The 20,496-nt window shown below is 36.3% G+C and overlaps 1 protein-coding gene across 28 annotated transcripts in view; it reads left to right on the top strand.

Annotated features, from left to right (window-relative positions):
- Positions 1-20,496, top strand: part of brip1 (BRCA1 interacting DNA helicase 1) — a 112,888-nt gene that overhangs the window by 46,402 nt on the left and 45,990 nt on the right. For 17 of the 28 annotated variants that reach the window (XR_015508824.2, XR_015508822.2, XR_015508823.2 and 14 more), the window contains exons 15-19: positions 6,197-6,368; positions 6,442-6,563; positions 14,017-14,129; positions 14,632-14,714; positions 14,982-15,260. Coding sequence is in view for 14 of the 28 variants with exons in the window: in XM_087283384.2 (XP_087139510.1) it covers positions 6,197-6,368; positions 6,442-6,563; positions 14,017-14,129; positions 14,632-14,714; positions 14,982-15,260 (769 nt within the window). In the remaining 14 variants the exon portion in view is untranslated. Of the gene's footprint in view, positions 1-6,196; positions 6,369-6,441; positions 6,564-8,317; positions 8,570-14,016; positions 14,130-14,631; positions 14,715-14,981; positions 15,261-20,496 lie in introns of all 28 variants that reach the window. The other 11 variants (XR_015508825.2, XM_087283388.2, XM_087283385.2 and 8 more) reach the window with 2 other exon arrangements.

Here is a 20,496-nt window from a genome sequence, read left to right as displayed (position 1 = left end):
GTTTGATGGCACTGTCACTGACCTCAGCGAGCGATGGCGAAGGGTCACTTCTGCCATGTTTGTGCACCTGAGCCTCAGCCAAGTGTGCAGATTGACATTTTCATTCTGCTGTGTCCCAGTCTAGGCCCTGTGGAAACAGCGATGCTCTTGTCAGATAATGCCCATGAATTAGGCATGAAGGCCATGTGCTCATCCCATCACCACCACCCCCACAAACTCCCATTTCTTGTCCAAACATCTTAAAACAAAAGTGCACACTTGCCATGCCTAATTACGTTTGGCAACATTGGATGATGCCAATTCATATCGTCCTTGTTTATGATTTTGACAGCAGGTAATTGTTTTTTGTTTTGTTTTTTTTAATGTTTGATGAATCAGATGTGAAGCATGCACACTTTTTTATACATCTTAAATCAGAGAATGCCTGTCTAATGCACTGATTATTCAGACCTAAATAGAGAAAGCATCAATTGTTCTGGACATATCTTATTGTTTTGGAAAATTATTATATCTACAGCAATTTATTAAGAAGATAATTTGTTTCATTTAAAAGGTTTTTTGAATAAATAATTTGAAACAATGGCTTCAGTAGCTTTGTTTCCATCCAAAGATGCAAATTAATTTTATGCGCAAAACTGTAATGTAATGTAGTGTGTAATGTGTATGGCCATACACCCAAAGTGCTTCACAATCATGAGGGGGGTCTCTCCACACCACCACCAGTGTGCAGCATCCTCTTGGATGATGCGACGGCAGCCACAGGACATTGACGCCAGTGCGCTCACCACACACCAGCTATTGGTGGAGTGGAAAGACATAGATAAAGCTAATTTGGTTGATGGGGATGATTGGTAGGCAATGATGGTTAAGTGTCGATAGAGGGTATTGGGCCAGGACACCGGGGTTACACCCCTACTCTTTTTACAAGAAGTGCCTTAGGATTTTGAATAACCTCAGAGTGCCAGGACGCCTTTAACGTCTCATCCGAAAAATGACGCCCACTGACAGTATAGTGTCCCTTTCACTATATTGGGGCATTAGGACTCACACAGACCGCAGGTTGATCACCACCTACTGGCCTCACTATCACAACTTTCAACAGCTACCTAGTTTACCCATGTGGTTTCCCATCCAGGTACTGACCAGGCTCAGCACTGCGTAGCTTCAGTGAGTAACCGGTCTTAGGCTTCAGGGTGATATGGTTGTGATAATATCGCATAAAAGATGTGTGAATAAAGCAGCGTTTCCATCCAAGTCATCAAAGAGTAGAAAATTGTCACTTCCTGAATAACTGGCACCAAATATCAAAGTAAAAATGGAATTTGCTGTGGTAGGAGAAGCTGCGTGAATCTTTTCTTTATTTAATAAATTACTTGCGCCTCAGAAAACAAATGCTGACATGCAATGAACGTGTGGTGCCATTTGAAGGTGTCATACGCAGAGCACAGATGCCTTTGACAATTCTGGAGGTAATTAATAATATAATAACATTAATACTGGCGTTTTAAAATGACCAAAACAACCTTTCAGATGTTTTACAATGTGCTCAGCCTGCTGCTTTGTTCATTCACACATATTTTTATCATCACATGATCTCTTATAACAAAATCACATTTTGTTATGTGCATACTGGATTTTATTTGGTAAAAGTGTTTCCATCGTAGTTTATGCACATCTTTTCTTATCGAATAAAAATTGTTTCCATCAGTCTTATTTTTTTCTCCAAAATGTGCATAAAAATGGATAGATGGAAACGTAGCTAGTGACTCCCTAGTTCACTATCTGTTCTTTTCTTTTACTATTCTTCTATTTCAAAAAATTTTTAATCAGTTGTGTATAAGGGGTGCACGATATTTAACAAAAACTGACATTGTGAGATTTAGTTTGTCTGCAGTAAATATTGTGATTATAAATGTATTTTCACAAGAAGATGACTTGTAACTCCATTTGCAATTAATCTATCAAATCCATTCATTTATTTTATTCATTGGGATCATTATGTAGAATGTATTGCATAAAAATACTCTACAATTGAACCAATACAAATGAATTTTATGGTTTTCTGTGTAATCTAACAGTATTGCAGTACATATAATATATAATATAACACTGTATAGTGTTAAATCTTTATTTCATAAATAATTAAATACAAGTTATTTTGGTTTGTACACCATTATAACCTCTTATTTTAAATTTGCTTAAATCTTACAGTCACAGGTCTTAAAAACACATTGAAATGAGAATCTCCTTGCTATTTTAGTGTTAAACTTTGCAATGATCCCAAAAATCACGTTTTTAACTGTGGGGCTGATCAACTATAATCCCAAATTCTCATTGCTGATCCTGCGATATGAATATTGCAGACTGCGATATTGATGCTAAAACGATATATTATGCAGCCCTAGTTGTGTAGGCTATTATATTAATACACTATATTATTTCCAGTGATTGGTGGTGTCATTTTTATTTTATAAGTGTAATATAAATATAAATGTATTTTCTTTTCCCTTTTTTATTCCAAGAGTCAAGGAAGGCTGAAAAACTATAACTATTAACTTCTCTATTATTTGATTTTCATGCTATGTAAATCTATGATTAAAAGGTTTCCAGCTTTCTCCGAAATATCTTCCGTTGTGTTCAACAGAGTAAAGAATCTCATAAAGGTTTAAAACTACTTGATGGTGAATAAATGTCAACAGAATAAACATTTTTGGGTAAACTTTCCCTTTAACTTGCACAGGTTAATTGTTCACCTCAATAAAAGCAATGCGATTTTGAAAGTACAGGTGTCAATTTTAATATGATGATAACTTTATACCCAACTTTAGTTTTATAATGAATGAAACAGCTTATGGCAATCTTGCTTTTCTACCTAACTGCTCACTGGCTTGCCTTTTCAGTTTGATTTCTCAAACTAGGGCACTAGTCTGTCAAGATGAGGGATGTGGAAAATGTGCTTGTAATGAAATGACTGCATGGAAGCAGACATAGAGTGATGTTTACTCACAGCATCTGTGAGATAAAAGCATTAGGACCATTACCCTTTGAGCCAAGGGACTCCTGGAGTGGCACTGTATTGTATTTCTCCCGCTTTTATAAGGCCTTACAAATTACAGCTTTGGGAATATAAACAACAAGCTTATACAAGGAGTCTTTGTGCTTGCATGTTGCGTACCTGTCTTTTAAGGGATAGCATTTTATTATCAGGTTATGCTCAGGTCAACGTATTTTAAGCACATTTTAATAACGTTTATCGTTTAACATTTATTTTAATAACGTTTATAACGTTTATCCTGAAGCTAAATCTAGTATGCTGTATGCAGAATCCACACCTGGTAGTTGCAGTTGTATCCACATTTTTATTGTTCTGTCAACTTCTTTTTCTGTTTTTCTTGACATGAACTGGTGCCCCAAATTCTGAATTTTCTCCAAGTATAGCTTGTGTAATGTCTGTTTTGTTCCTTGGGCAGTCTGAGAGAGTGGATAAATAATTCACATTTTATTCATATTGAATTTACAGCAATTGCAGGACAATTGGTTTGCTGTTATTCTTTGAAACGTCAACATTTATGACTTGAGGTTGCAGCGCAAGTGTCATATTTTATTGATGACAAGTTTCTTGTTTGTTCCTGTTAGCAGTAAGCACAGACCTGATGACGGTCACGTCAGTGTGTAAAATTGTTTTCACAGTGCAGAAGTCTCAGCCACCTCAAGTGGAATTTAATATTTAATAGGTGTGAGATTAGAGTCTTCTTTGTTAAAGTGTGGATGTGCAGAGTTTTTTGGTCTTATAAACAACACAACTGTAATGATCCTAATATCAAGCCCTGAGGCACTCCCCTATTCCTTATGTTATTGTTTATCTCAATTAAAGACAGGCATAGTGCTGTGTGATTTTTGCTGTTGTGCAAGTTTGTATACATTTTTTTTCCAAAAAGGGAAATCATTGCTTGTATGGTTGTGGCTCATGAGAAGATCTGCCAAGTCATTTTTAAACATGTCAAAAAAAGTTAGGGGGCTGTTGGCTTGAATTTGTGAGGCATGTGTGGTCAAATGAGCTGATCTATCTATCTATCTATCTGAAGTTAACCATTCAGACGAATAAAATTGTAAAATATGATAGTTTACCATGGCCTAGTCTTTATAATAAACACATGTTGTGACCAGATGCCTTGGTTTCCTGATGCTGAAAAAGAACCTGTATGTGTAGCAAACATTCACAGAGTGTAAAATTAAGTTCTTAAGCTTCAAAATTCTGCAGGTTATAAAATCATGTTGTCTATCACCCAATCCAAATGATTTTTATGTAAACTCACATATGGCCCGTTTACACCGAGTGGTACAGTACGGATCGGTATGGGTCACCTTTATTAAACTTGCGTTTCAACTGCTAAAAGTGTTTCAATGGTACTCTTTTGATGGGCGTGGTGTACGATAGGAAGTTTCAGACGACGTCATTCTCGCTCAAGGAAATGTCAAAGTAAAGCTGTATGGGTTGTACACCTATCATACAAGAAGCACTTCTCCCAAAACAGATGCTTTATACACACAAATATTTGTGTATAAATCTTCATTAAAAACTTTTCTATGAACATGATTTAATTATAACTGCAGATCAATGAAGTGCAAAATAGCCAGCAGTAGCGTCTGCAATTATATAAAATAAATAAATAAATGCAACATATGTATATGAACACATACAGACCCTTACAGTCTCTGATATCTTATCAAATCCAGATTTGCTCCTTTGTTTTTTCGGCTTCTTTGTTTTTTTGTTTTTTTGTTTTTTTTTGCATGCTTCATTCTTGCATTTGTGTATTTCAGAAGCACTTCAATAATCACGCGCACATCTACAGAACAAGAAGTTTGTTATTTCTAATATAGATGCAATCGCAAGATCTCTGGAGAAAGTAAAACCGCATAAAACAACAACAGGACATAGCAGATTTTGTTCTTCTTTGCTTTGTAACTGTACATTAAGATGATGACATGGTTTGTTTGATCTCGGGTCAACCATGGCTTGTTACTATATGTAGATATTATAACGGTCTAATGTCTTGTGTTTTTAAAAATGACGGTTCCTTTGTTTTCATTCTCCTGCTTGTCGACATGTGAGTGGCGTATCTCTGTAAACCAATAGCGTTCAGCTGTGCGTCTAGCGCTGCCTTTTGGTACCCCTTTGTCGTGCTAGGTATCTTTTGCAAAGGGTAAGCAAAAAGTGGTACGGTATGGTCCCTTTGACAGTGGAATTGGCCCTAAAAGCATACTTAACCAAACTGTACTACTCAGTGGAAGCGGGCCAATATACAGTATACAAACTCACATAGACATAATTTTCTAACCATCAAAATTTTAATGTTTGAATGTTAATTCAGGATTTTCTGCAGTCATGAGAAGTTATTTTGCTGGCCACAAGAAGAACTTTTGTTTGACCCTTCTAACACATTTCCAAGTCAGTGAAGATTCTCTTGGATTTTAAGGCATGCTTATTCAAGAGGAAAATGCATACAGCAAAGACAGGGGTTGTTCCCTGTGTGGGAGAGCTTTTAGATCAGTGTTCCCCCCTTGGGAGTCACTGACTTTTTTTTTCACCAACAATAGCACTGTAACAGTGATTTTTATTACCAACACAGGTTAAAACTCGCAATTTATCTGCTCTGAGTAACGAGAACAAGAAAAAAAAAACATCCTGTGTCTTGCTGTGAGCTTTGGTTCTCAAGATTTAAGTGTGCGACGTTAGTAGCTTGAGCAGTGTATTATATTCATTAACAATGCAAAAAGAAGGTCCAGGCCAGCAAATTGTTTACAATGCGAACAGAAGGTCTGTATTTATTAAACTATGAATTACTGGGAAACTCAGGGTTCAGACATTCTTCTTCAACTGAGTCTTGTTTTTTATTTTAATTGGGGCCATATGGATGCTGCCGTTTCAAAGCAGATTTTGCATTCCAGAATTTGGATTCCATTATGTTTGTTATTAAAAGCATCCCTATTTACCATGCTTGCATCTCCATAAATTACTGATGTATTAAATCATAATTAAAATAAAATCGATTTATAGATCTGGCTTGCTTATTTTTATAGACTAAATACTTTATCCTAATATATTTACTAATAAACGTTATATGCTAAAACATTTTCAGGTGGCTGCATTGCAAGTGATGTTTTAGTCTGTCAAATGTTTTTATTTGATAAGATGTTGGATAAACTGCGGGACCGATGGACGAACACGGGTCTGTGGGATAAGCTTGAGGAGTGCAAGACTGTGATTACCGAGCCCCGTGGTGGTGGCAAGGGTGACTTTGATGAGCTGTTGCAGACATACTATGAGGCAATTAGAGGAACGGCAGCCAAGGGTGAAAAAAGAGGTTAGTGTTGATTTGACACAATTGGTGTTTAAATGTATTGTCTCTGTGTGTTGAGTATGATATATTTTCATAGATGGAGCGCTCCTGGTAGCTGTTTGCAGAGGGAAGGTGAGCGAGGGCTTGGACTTCACAGATGACAATGCCAGAGCTGTGGTTACCATTGGTATCCCGTTCCCTAATATTAAGGATTTGCAGGTAACAGGGCAGCAAAGTGGGACATTATGGCCATAACAAAAAACACAATTAATTTGCAAAAAACAGTAAACATTTAACTAAAAAAATCCAGTTGAGATGAAAGTATCTAAATGTTAAATATATCACACCTGTTTAATGATAAAATGTTACATTTTAAAAACAGTTGAACATGTTTTTAAAATGTTGTTCACACATTCATTGTTATACAACCCCTAATCAGAAAAGGTTGGGACAGTATGCAAAACTCAAATTAAAAACAAAGTAGTGATTTCCAAATTTAATTTGACTTATATTTTATTGCAGACAACATAAAATATTTCATGTTTTGTCTGGTCAACTTTATTTCTTTTGTTAATACATATTCTTTCCAGTCATTCAGACCTCAAACACATTCCAAATAAGTTTGGGACAGGAGCAATTTAGGGCTAGTAATGAGGTAAATTGGTTAAATTTTAATGTGATGTCAACAGGTGATTGTAATTATGAAATGTTACAAAATCAGCATCCAAGAAAGGTCTAGTCCTTTAAGATCAATGATGGGCAGAGGATCATCAGTTTATCAACAAATATGTGAGAAAATTATTGAAATGTTTAAAAACAATGTTCCTCAAAGAAAGATAGGGCAACATCTAGATATTTCACTTTCTATAGTGCATAACATAATTTTAAAAATCAAGGAATCTGGAGAAATTTCAGTCCTAAAAGGACAAGGGCGCAAGTCTAAGCTGAACAACTGTGATCTCTTATCCCTCAGACAGCACTGCATCAATATTTGTCATTCATCTATAAACGATATTATAACATGGGCTCAGGACTACTTTGGCAAACCTTTGTCAAGGATCACAATACGTAGCTACTTCCACAAATTTCAGTTAAAAATATTCTGTGCCAAAAGGAAGCTCTATGTTAACAGTGTCCAGAAGCACCATCCACTTCTCTGGGCTCGGAGACATCTGGTATGGTCCATCACACAGTGGAAGAATGTACTGTGGTCAGATGCATCAGTATTTTGGGGGAGAAATGGACCCTGTGTGCTCAGAACCAAAGAAGAAAAGGATCATCCAGACTGTTACCAGCAACAAGTCCAAAAGCCTAGTTCTGTCATGGTATGGGAATGTGTCAGTGCATTTGGCACAGGTAACTTGCACTTTTGTGATGGCACCATTAATGCTAAAAAGTACATAGAGATTTTGCTGCACAATATGCTGTTGCCCATGCATATTTTAACAAGACAATGCGAAACCACATCCTGCACACAAGTCCTGGGTGCTAAGAAGGAAGATACAACTGCTTGACTGGCCTGCCTGCAGTCCCGACCTGTCTCCAATAGAGATATGTGGTGCACTTTGAATCACAAAATGCAACAACAAAGACCCTAAATTGTTTTTCACCTCAAAACTTGTTTGGAAGAAAAATGGAAAAGAAATACACCTGAAACACCTTATCACTTGGTGTCTTCAGTCCCTAAACGTTCTTTAAGTGTTGTGAAAAGGATTGGCGTTTTCCATATTGTCCCAACTCTTTCTGATTTGGGGTTGTACTTAAAAATACAAATATTTGTCAAAAAGTATATAGTTTCTACAAACTGATTGAAAACTTTATCTTTTGCGCTCAGATCACCCCGGACGTATTATTAGTTCTCTCATGTATATTCGTATCTTTAAAAAGTTACTTTTTTGTCAGACCAGTTCCCCCTTGCTGTGATCCATAAATGAATTCAATACTTATTGCGCTGTGTTTTTGCCTCTCCTTAGCAGATAGACCTGACCTTTAAGCTTCCCCCTCTGTCTACCTTGCTGTCAGAGTATGTTGAAGCTTTCTTAACTGGGTCTGTCACCGTGGGGATATGTACAGATGATTGACACTTCCGAGCCCTTCACCTTAGTGGAAGCTGTTGGCGTGGTTGTACCCTTACCTCTGGGGAAGGCCTTTGATTTTTTTTCACTTCTGCTCCAGTGGAGGTCGATCGAGTTTGCCATTTTGGATGAGTTTTGGAAGGTTCTGAGGTAGGTTTTAATCGTGTGGCTGGTTGCGGACAAGCAATGAGTTGATGTGCCAGAGGGGATGAGGAGCAAGAAAGCAGGGGTTTCTAGTGCACCTGGCCAACCGTAATGCCTCCCCTTGTCTCAAATGCCACATGAAGTGGTTGACAGCACTCAAACGTGTTTGTTTGCTGCCCTCGATTTCCCCTCAGTACCTCCCCCATCAACACAGATGATGCTGTGTCTCATTTGTCTACTGCAGGTTGAAAAAAAAATAGTAAAGTAGCTTTAATGCTTTCTTTGTTATCCTAAGAGCTGTTGTTACTTGTAGTTAGAACTGTTAGAACTGTTTTTGCAGATAGGGGGTCCATAAGTTTACTCTCAGATCTTCTTTTTAAAATATTTTTAGGTGCTTTTTAGTGTTGATGACTTTTCGATAATTCTGAAGGGGGTTGCACACTGGACAAGAAGTACAGCACCATCATTCAGACTTTTACAACTGGTTTCTGTGTGTGTTTGTAGACTGGCAGAACCATTCGGCATCTGTCCAGAGCTACATCTTTGTTTGAGGCTCAATTTCCAATGCCATGCCTTGAGCAATGCCTTTTCATTTATTGTGTGATTTGCTTAATTCAGAATCATCCGATTTTATAAGGAGAGCGTTTTATTGCGCTTTTATTTTTAGATTTTAAAATAGGGAGATTGATAAATTGGATGAGACTGTCAGTGAATGGCAAATGAAAACGTCCCTTACCTCAAAACTCACTCAGTGGATTATAAAAAAATGAAAACGCACTGTACAAATGAAAGTGTGGCATGCATACATAACGTTTTTTTGCACAGTCACGTTTGAATGGATCCAATTTACTATACATTAAACAGAAACACTGTTTCACTAAAGACAAAGTTAAGATGGCGTTTTTTTATTCTACATGGATGCTATGAGGATAAACAAGTGACGAATAGAGACCTTGAGTATGGTGAGAATGAATGAATGACAGCTTCTAATCTAAAAGTGTCTTAGAAATATCCCCTTTTTGCCCAGTAGGCCTACCTTGCGTTTTTTTTTTTTTTAAAGATACATTTAATGTATAAAACTATACATTATTTATATTACTTCATATTACCTATATGCCTGATAAGCTCTTTATATTAATGGACAATGCACAGATATTGATGTTTCACAATGTTTTTACACTACATTATTGGAATCTAACAAGCTTAGTTTACAATGTTTGCAGTGTTTACATTGTTCTATTTATATTAAATCTAAATCCCAAATATCAGAAATGAAACCAGATTGTTAAGATTTAATTATTGTTAATTTTAATGTTGTTGATTAATGCACTTACTTGACAGATTTTATTCATTCATTTTCCTTCTGCTTTGTCCCTGGTTTTTTAGGGTGGAATGAACTGCCACTTACTTGACAGATTTATGTATTTTTAATTTTAAGTGTTTTATGTTTGGTAGAATAATTTCTAAGTGCATCTTTAGTGATTTTTCAACTAATTACACTGTCTTGTCCCAATAAGTGAATTTAGAGGTTTTTGCAAAAAAATCAGAAGTGGATTTAGCTGGTTTTTAAGCATCTGTTTTTTGCATCTGAACTCTTAAATTACAAACAACTGAAATGGTCATGGAAGTCCATTGATTAAAACACTGTTTTGTTCCACTTTTTATTATGTGGCCTTAAACACTATGTACTTTCATCATAAAGATAAATGCAATTTACTTACTGTGTTCAAAATGTATTTCAGAAAACTTCTGGTGCTTTAAAGGTGGGATTTCTGTGGGGTTAGGGATGGGTTTTGTGGTATGGGTAGGTTTAAGGGTGGTATATGGTGTTAGGTGGTGATCAATAGTGAACATACAAATGTAATTACAGAAATTAACTACAGATGTAATTACATGCAGATATTTAATCAATCATAAGTACAATGTAAAAACTTGTTTGCACAATAAGTACTTTTTTAATTTCAATGTAAGTACGTATAAGTTAAGGCCACCTAATATAAAAAAAAATCTCAGAAAAATCTTGTGTTTAGATGCACTGACAACCTACATGCAAGCTTTTTGAGCTTTAGTGTAAGACACTGACTTTTCCTTGATTAAGTGCATGGGGAGTTGAGATGACCCCTGGGGATATTGAGGATATGACCCTATTAATGCATAGGAAAAGGACACTGACACTATTTACTGTCAAAGTGCAATAATTGCTTTGTCCAAATCCAGTCTAACACACACATGCATGTTTGTCATACTCACATGGCCATAAAACAGCCACACACGAACATCCTACCATTCATTCACTTTCTTTTCGGCTTAGTCCCTTTATTAATCTGGGGTCACCACAACAAAATGAACCGCTTATTTGTCCAGCATATGTTTTACGCAGCGGATGCCCTTCCAGCTGCAACCCATCACTAGGAAACACCCATGTACTCTTCCATTCACAAACATAGACTAAGGCCAATTTAGCCTACCCAATTCATCTATACCGCATGTCTTTGGACTAGTTGGGGAAACAGGAGCACCCAAAGGAAACCTATGTGAACACGGGGAGAACATGCAAACTCCACACAGAAATGCCAACTGACCCAGCTGGGGCTCGAACCAGCGACCTTCTTTTCTGTGAGGCGAGAGCGCTACCCACTGTGCCACCGTGTCGCCCACATCCTAGCAACAATTCATAAAAAGCTGCTTCAGTTTTGAAAAGACTGGTCCTTATTTTGTAGATGTAAAAAATAGTTTTAAGTTTTCAGGACAGTAGACGCATAGTCGAATTTACTGTGACTTAACTTTGTTTTCTCTGCTCAGCGTAGAGGTCCTGTTGTGTGAATGCCTGTACACGCTTCCCAGATAGACAGAAAAGCTATTAAAGTGCCTCTAAAATGAGAGTATCGCTTTTATTAGTCCGTTATTGGGAGCAAGATCAAAGATGAACTTTAAACAGTCTAAGGCATTGTAAGCCAATGGTGCACACATAAAAATAGCCTCTGGTGAACATAAAATCTAGAGGGAGCATGTTTTGTTTCGCTAAGAAAAATAATCTCCGATTTTAAAGGCAGTAAAAGGACTATTCTAGCTGATGTCGTGTCTCGATGCCTAATGAACAGCTTGTGTGAGACGATGGAAAGTGTGTTAAAATGTAAAGGTTTGTGTGGAATGTTGTATTTAAGGTCTCTTTGATTTTCCTTTTAATTGAGGAGTCATGGGCTCTTAGTGTGACCCGCTCTTGCTGTTTTCTAACATGGACCGATAGCAGCTTACAAAATCTCTGAGACAGGCATGGTGGCGGTAGTGTTCTGCTCAATGCATGCCTCTTGGACAAATGTCTGTTTTTAAGGATGAACAGGTAAAGAGGTTGAAGCTGATAGGAGAGTGGGCTATCTCCTGACATTTTACGTAATCCCTTCCAGCTTGCGGTTTCTTGCACATTGAGGAGATTTGGCTAGCAGCGAGAATTGGCTTTTTCACATATGCAAGCTGTCATGTCGGATTGAGTGTTGATGTGGTACTGGGAGGTGAGTGGCCTTGATAGTGAAATAGACTCTGATTGGATTTAGATGACAGTCCGCCTCAGGGTGGCGGCCTTTAGTTGGCGACAGGATCTTTATACAGTTGCTTTTAACCCATCCACTAGGTTTGAGATTGAGATGCATTAGATGGCAAATTCAGTCATGCTTAAGTGTTTGCTCTTCAATTCAACCCCACGTGTCCATGTGTTTCTAAATATTTCTGATTAAGATGTGTGACAACATTGGAGATGACGCAGAGCCGATGTTAACAAAAAAACAAGCTGTACCTGCGACGGTCATGCCCTCTTTCAGGTTGTGGCATCTGAAAACACGATACCTGTCACAAATAGTTAAAGGCTCCTGCTGTCCTGTCCCATCCGACAGGATTTGAACTTTTCAATTGTCAATTCAGAAAGGTTAGCGTTAAAACCGTGAGGGCAGTGGGTGAAAATTGATGGATGCCTCCCTGGCATTTTTATGGCAAAACAGATGCCTTTTGTATGGTGGCCTCTTTTTTCCGCCTCTTTGCGATGGATCAGCGGGTGTGGGCAGGCAAGTATGAAAGCACTTGAGGCCCAGGGTGTCATCTTCAGGGGAGCATTGCCCTCTGAAGACCAGTCCTACCTTCCGCCCCTGTTAATCCAATTAGTTCTGTATGGGCGGCATGATGGAAGCACAGCTGCCCCTCTCCCAGGTGTGGACTGTCAGGCCTTCTGAAAAATGTGAAGTTTAAGTACAGATAAAAACTGTCTACTGAGTTTAGAATGAAAGCTTAAAAGCTGTTGTATAGTACTTTTTCTTCATCCAACCCTTTTTCCCATGCATCCATGAAAAGAACAAACACCATCATGCGTGGCGAACCTGTGAAGTTCCTAAATATAGAAGTCCCACACCTTACATTTACCTCTCAACTCAATTTCAACCAACCACAATGGGTACCAAAGTGCTGTGCATAAAAACACAAAATACATGCAAACATACAAGGAGCCAAAATACATAAACTCACAACACATGATTAAAAGCCACAGAAAAAAACTGTTTTCAGTGACCTCTGAAAAGACTCTAAAGTAGAAGGTGATCTTAAGGAGAGTGGAAGACCATTCCAAAGTTTTGGAGCTGCTACTGAAAAAGCTCTATCACCTCGACATTTCATACATGATTGCGGAACTGTCAAATTGAGTCAATTCTTAAAGTGAAGAGAACTCACGGGTTGGTGTATATGAATTAGCTCAGAAATATAAAATATGATACATTTTGATCTGAGATTCCTGTTTTGGTTGTCATTTAAAATTGACTCAACACATAATATCAAACTCAACACATTTAAAATGCAATTAAAACCCTGTTTTTATTAAATTTGTATTACCAGGACCCCTACAAATTCATTTTTCATCTTCAAAGTGTGTGTAAATGGTGCCTTAATTTACCAGTAGTCTCAGAAGACATCAAGCAGAATGTCTCAGATTAGTACTTAAATTTGTCTTTTCAAAATACAAATAAAAATATCTTAAGACCTGAAAACTTAAGTGATCACCACAAAGAGCTCAACGAATATTTAAAAAATTGTCTAAGGATTTTATTAGGACCATATTTAACACTGCATTCTGAGTTTTTATGGTGAAAATGTATTTTTTACATGAAAAGCTAATAAGTTATATTGTTAATTTTAATTACAAAATATATTTTTATGAATTCTTAAATGTAATTTTAGAAAATCTTACCGACCAGACTTTTGAAAGGGGGTCTACTACTATATATTACACAGCTTATGCAGAAATAAAAAAAAAATCTTAAAAAATTAAATATAAAATCATTTATTTATACAAAAGGTGTAGAGAAACCCCAATGCAAGAATGACTTTTATCTCACACTCTGACCATCACCTAGCATTAGGTGTTAAATGTTAGTGAAGTGCTGGTATGTTCCAATCATTGTTTGTTTTCATTGCAGGTTGAACTGAAGATGAAATACAATGATAAGCATGCAAAGTCAAGAGGGCTCCTTCCTGGTGGGCGCTGGTATGAGATTCAAGCCTACCGAGCATTAAACCAAGCACTCGGAAGGTAAGGGCTATGAATTTCAAAAGGTGATAATTAAGCAATTTTGATGACATAATCTTTCAAGGTCAGTTTGGTGGTAATCTTCTTGTTAATTTCAAAACGCTTTTTCAGATGTCAAAAGTAGTGAATACTAAACATTGGTCTTTGTGAGATAGAATCTGGAGCAACTCAACCAGTGTATAAGGTGGTTGGAAGAAAATACAAATGGGGGAAAAAAGCAAATTCCAGTACTACTTTCTCCAAAGAATAACAATGTATTAATGTTTAAGCTACATTGTGGTTTTATGCCCTAAGGAAGCCTTATAAGCCAAAACCTTTCCTCCTTTGGTACAAGTAATGCTGAGATTTTCTTTTTTTCCTAACCACTGGTCTTAAATGTTAAATGCTTCAATTGGTCTTATGTCTTCAGATAGTTTTCCCAGTTCAAATTAGTAGCAGGTTAAACCTGGAAACAGTATTCCATACATCACTGATTAACAAGTGAAAATGTTTGCTGTCTTCGTAGGTGTATTCGACATCGAAATGACTGGGGGGCACTTATACTCGTAGACGACCGGTTCAGGACAAACCCAAACAAATACATCACAGGTACCTTTAAAATGTTGTAGTTCAGTTTCAAAATCACTAGATGGAGATGATGACCTTCCACAAGAGTTTGGAAATATTAGACTGTGGGTTGCGGCCAGATAATGTGTACATAAGGTCTTGCTCTTTTACATGTAACAGTGATGGGTTAAAAACATTCATTACTTGAAAATGTACACGGATCGACAGCACTGTGGTAGAGTGTTATGAAAATAGTGGTCATGTAGAGTGGTTAAATGTTTGTCAAACACTGCTGTCCTCTTCTCTCAGGCCTGTCAAAGTGGGTGCGTCAGCTAGTGAGACACCATGACACCTTCACTGGCGCCATGCAGTCCCTGAAGTCCTTTTCTCAAGGCCAGCGGGGGGCAGTAGAGACCTTTGAAGAGCCACAATCTCAGGCTGCCCCTCAGTGCCCCAGTCCTTCCACTGTTTCCTCACCCCCTCTTGAGATAATCACCCCCTGCAAGCCCGCTGACCCTCAACCTCTACAGCTAAACTTGCACATTGAGGTGCAGACGGACAACTCTGAGAGCAGGGCTTCTAAGACAGGTATATTACTTGGATGGAGGTTTAAAGATTATGGTTAATAGTGTTTGTCATTAGTGGCTTTAAGGAAGACATTGTGCTTGGGCATGAATAACAGTTGCAATTGCACCTTTTGTTTCTGGCTTTGCTTCCTAAAATACCTGTAACAACTTTTTTTTTCTCTTAGAATAATTTGATCAAGTCATTCAATTAGAGAAATAATCATATAAATGTTATATTATTTTTTGATTATACTGTACATGCTTTGTTTTTTTAGGTTGTTTTAAGGATTCTTTTTTTAAAATTATTATTTAAAAAAATCTTATTGACAGAAGTTATATTTTATTCAGCATATTGACGTTATAATCGTTCTAATATATATATATATATATATATATATATATATATATATATATAAATAAGCAATATCACATTAGTATCAGTGTGATATGGCTCTATATACGATATGTTGATATACAGCCATATTGCACTGCTACGACTGTGTTAGTGCGTTTATACAAAATTTTGATGGCATAATTGTTTGTATAAAAAAGAAAATCAAACACGGAGAGTCTTAAAACCTTTTTGTTTGAGGTACTCCTTTAATCCGCCATTCATTCATAACAGCAGAAACCGTTACTAATGTACAAACGTAACTTTAGAGCTAGTATTTGAATGATTCTCTAGCATAATGTCTAAAGTGAAAACAAAACAGGTGATTTTGCTCAAATTTTAAAATTGTAAAGCTGAACGGCATGAAATGGCATCAGTCTAGAGACATTTCTCAGTATTTCTCTGTTGCAATTGGGATATCACAATAATTAACCACGAAAAACCCAAAGCAGCGCAAACACTGCCAGAATACAGTTCAGTTTGTGATAAGGATAAACGCTAAACACATGCGGGCATTTTTTCTTTCTTTCTTTTTACTTAATTTGTCTGCAGTAATGAAAACAGGAGACTCTTTAGAAACAAACAGATGGCTAACCAAAAATTAACTCAGGGGTATAAAAAAGAGTGGCCAACACAAAAAACAAACATTTCTGATATGTGAGTCCCATCTAACACACAATACAGAGGTGGGACCAAGTCATTGTTTGGCAAGTCACAAGTAAGTCTCAATTCATTGCCCTCAAGTCCCGAGTCAAGTCCCGAGTCAAGACAGGCAAGTCCCGAGTCAAGTCCCGAGTCAAAGGCAACAAGTCTCAAGTCAAGTCCAAAGTCCTGCAGTTTGATTTTCGAGTCTTTTCGAGTCTTTTTAACAGAAAAATAAAATATATACAGATTAGGTATGGTTGTAAGATCTGTATTAATTAAACAAACCTTTTTTTATTAAAGAACATTGCTCAGATATATAAAAATACAAATGCAATTTTCTGAAAAAGTACTGAACAGTGCTGCGTCTCGTCTCCACAGCATAATGCACAAGAACGAGTTCCACCAAAAAGAGACTCCATTTTGCCTCACATCACACAGAAATTGCAGGTCTCCTGCTGTCTAATTCATTAAGTTTAGTTGTGCTATATTATGTCTTCGGTGATCAACTTGTGATTAACCAAAATTACATAACCTCAATGTGGTAGCAGTAGACCAACTCCTGTATATGCTGCAAAGTTAAATTGAGTGAAATTGGAATTTTGTCAATTGAATCTCGTGTGTGCTAAAATGGTAGCACATATTGTTAATGAAGTAGGCTACTTTATACAAACAATAAAGTTGTTTTCTTCACATAACGTTGAAGAGCTTTGCTCTCTACCTTGTGTGATGCTCGTGCACGGATTTCCTCTGTTTGTGGACAAAACTGATTGCGAGTTCTCAAATTTTCTCTCGCTCTCAAATATGCGCTGCTCACACACAAATTTTCTTGAGCGCTCTCAGAGATTATATGCAAACTCACAATTTGTGTCGTGTTCCCTCTTCCTTTCATGCTTTTTGATATGATTCATATTGCTGCACTGTTTAATAACAATAACCAAAATACTAAAATAGACTTACATATTATATGTTTAATCTAATAAACCATAACATTTTTGGTTGTTTTATATGATGAGATATTTTCAGTTTCAAACACTTAAAGACAGAGAATAGACCAGTGGTGCCCCCCTGAAAATTTGCTTAAGGGGGGCCGGAAGAGGCCAGCTACGTCAGTGTCACCAATCAATCCACAATAATTTAGTGGCTGCTATTTATTTATTGAAATATTGCATTTTATTGCATTTATGTAAGTAGATTTAAATAAATAATGTCAACAGCAAAATCATATCGGGTTGGCCACAGGGGTGGCTAGAGTTTACACAGGGGTAACACCCCTTGTAAAGGGGTTTACACCACTATAAGGCACCCCTGGAATAGATGTTGGATGTAAAAAATACATTTTATTTTAAAAGCATTTAAACAAAAACTAATGCAAGCAGAAATGTAACTTTGATAAAAATAAGGAAACACTTGATAAGGTATTATAGCCTACTGTACTATTCACTCTTCAAATAAATCTCACTATCAATCTCATTTTATCATGGCAGCTAAAATAAAGTAAACTAGTGTCTGCTGGCTTCCACTTTGCTGATGAGATTGTGGAGGACATTTTCCATGTCATCCTCTTCATTTTGAGGAAAGCTGTGCCACAGGGCCCCTGAACACGCATATTGGCATGTACTGTGTTTTGAACAGTAGCCTACTACAGTAAAGAACTTCAATTGATCAGTTGTGGTAATACTATAGTTGCTATGGTAACACAAGTGTAATATAAACAAATTACCCAGTGCTGTATTATTTTACAATATAGGGTATTTTATACTACAAATCATTACACTTTACTGTAGTAAAACTACACTTTGTATTATTTTATCTGTTCACTATTGGTAATACTACTGTATTATGAAGCATTAATTAACAAGTCGTAAATAATACTAGCCTAAAACATAAGTATAATACAAGTATACAACAAGTATAATACTCAAAAACACTAGAATTTATTAAAGAATTTACCTTAACCTTTTAGTTTTTTGTGTATTGTTAATAAATAGTAAAGCAAGAAAGAAACCATATCAACATTCTTGGAATAACCCTTCGCTAAGCCTCGCCCTCCTTAGTTACTGTTGCTACGCCTGTCAAGCTTTCATGCCTGGCACATCTATTACAGTGTGTATGCGCTGGTGTCAGACATTCCCAAGGATTTAATTAGTCATTTTTGGCAAACAGGTGAGACATCTGAGAAAGCCAGACAAAAGAGGACTGCAGTATACATTACAGGGGTATATTCACAACATAATAGCAACTGATTAGAAAATAATTTTATCAAAATTGAAGCAAGGTTAGCCTAGCCACCTCATACGCTAAACATTCAACAGCATAGTTCATGCACAGCAGGAGAGGTGAAATTATAAAATAATCTAATAACCTAAGAAACTGATGGATTTGTGCCGAATATTAGCATCATTGACCCATAACAGTGTACAGTACCTATTACTGTCAGCATGTTTGTGTGCTCTTTATCCAGTTTTTATTCAAATTTGCAGTTAAGTGGAAGAAAAAAAATTGCGAGGGTTTTTGAAAGTTACAATAGCGAGGGTTTAAACTAAGCAGTGCTCACAGGGTTCAACGCTAAGGATTTTTTCTACTGGCCCGATCGGGCCAGTGGTTCTGATTTTTACTTGCCCTGCCCAAATTTTCACTGGCCCCACCAAAAAAAAAAAAAGAAGTTAATCGCTATTTGAATGTGCGTGTGTGTGTGTGTGTGTGTGTGTAGTTGATTTCAGAATTATTAGTCCCCCTAAATTATTAGCACCCCTGTTTATTTTTTTCCCCAATTTCTATTTAACAGAGAACAGATTTTCTCAGCACATTTCTAAACATAATAGTTTTAATAACTCATCTCTAATAACTGATTTATTTTATCTTTGTCATGATGACTGTAAATAATATTTTACTAGATATTCTTCAAGACACTTCTATACAGCTTAAAGTGACATTTATAGGCTTAACTAGGGTAATTAGGTTAACTAGGCAGGTTAGGGTAATTAGGCTAGTTATTGTATAATGATGGTTTGTTCTGTAGACAGTCTGAAAAACAATTAGCTTAAGAGGCTAATAAATTTTACCTTAAAATGGTTAAAAAATGTTTTTATTCAAGCCAAAATAAAACAAATAAGATTTTGTTCAGAGGAAAAAATATTATCAGACAAAATATCAACATTTCTTTGCTTTGTTAAACATCATTTAGGAAATATTTTAAAAAGAAAAAACAAAAAACAAAAGGGGGCTAATAAATCTGTATATATATTTACGGTAATTTTTAAAATGTTTAAGGAAAACTATTCAGTTCATCAAGGCTATATTTATAAATGTAAAAAGGTGTAATTGTTAAATATTTATCAACATTTTAAATAACTGCTTTGTTATTGTATTTAGTTTCAAATAAAATAATTACTCCAGACATTATTGATTTTATAACTATTACCATTTATAAATATAATAATAATTAATATTAGTGATTTCTGAAGGATCATGTGACTGGAGTAATGAAGCTGAAATCTCATCTTTAAAATCACTGGAATAAATGAATAAATTAAATGATAAACTACTTTTGAACAGTTATTTTATAGTGCAACATTTCACAATTTGTATTTATGATGAAATAATTGCAGCCCTGGTGAGCAGAAGAAGCTTGTTTTAACATATTTAATCACACTGACCCCAAACGTTTGTGTATTGTGTATAGAATATTTTATAAGTGAAAATGTGCACTTTAATTTTAACAACCCACAGACATCGTCACCAAATACAAATCGAGGTCAGACTTTCTCATATATACAGAGCCTCGTTTCAGTTGTCAGGTTTTGTAGAAATCGATCAATTGAATTAATCAATCTATTAAAGAAACGTTGACTATAATTCTGTATTTTAGGCTTAAATTATAGAGAGACATAGCAGATGAACCGAGACTGCATCAGATCAATGTAAATCTTTCTTTCGAGCTGTCAGTGCGGAAATGAACAAAACAACAGGCATATACAACATAGGCCTATTATACGATTAAAATATGGAAAAATTAACAGATAGTAATTTCGGTCAATTTTCCTGACGGATAAACCGAGATCAGGCTGGACAAACAGCTCTCGGTAATATTTCAGCATGCTTTCACTTTCGCATTTACCGGTAAGAATGACATCTCGCCCTGCTCATCATTCCCTCTTCATATAGCCGTATATATGGCTATTACACAATCATAATACACTGTGATATAGCCTGGGTCGTTAGT

This window comes from Danio rerio, chromosome 15, assembly GCF_052040795.2.
Source record: "Danio rerio strain M-AB ecotype USA chromosome 15, GRCz13ab, whole genome shotgun sequence".
In the NCBI taxonomy this organism is placed as follows: Eukaryota; Metazoa; Chordata; class Actinopteri; order Cypriniformes; family Danionidae; genus Danio; species Danio rerio.
Note: the sequence above shows the minus strand (reverse complement) of the source record. Positions and strands in the feature narration are given on the sequence as shown.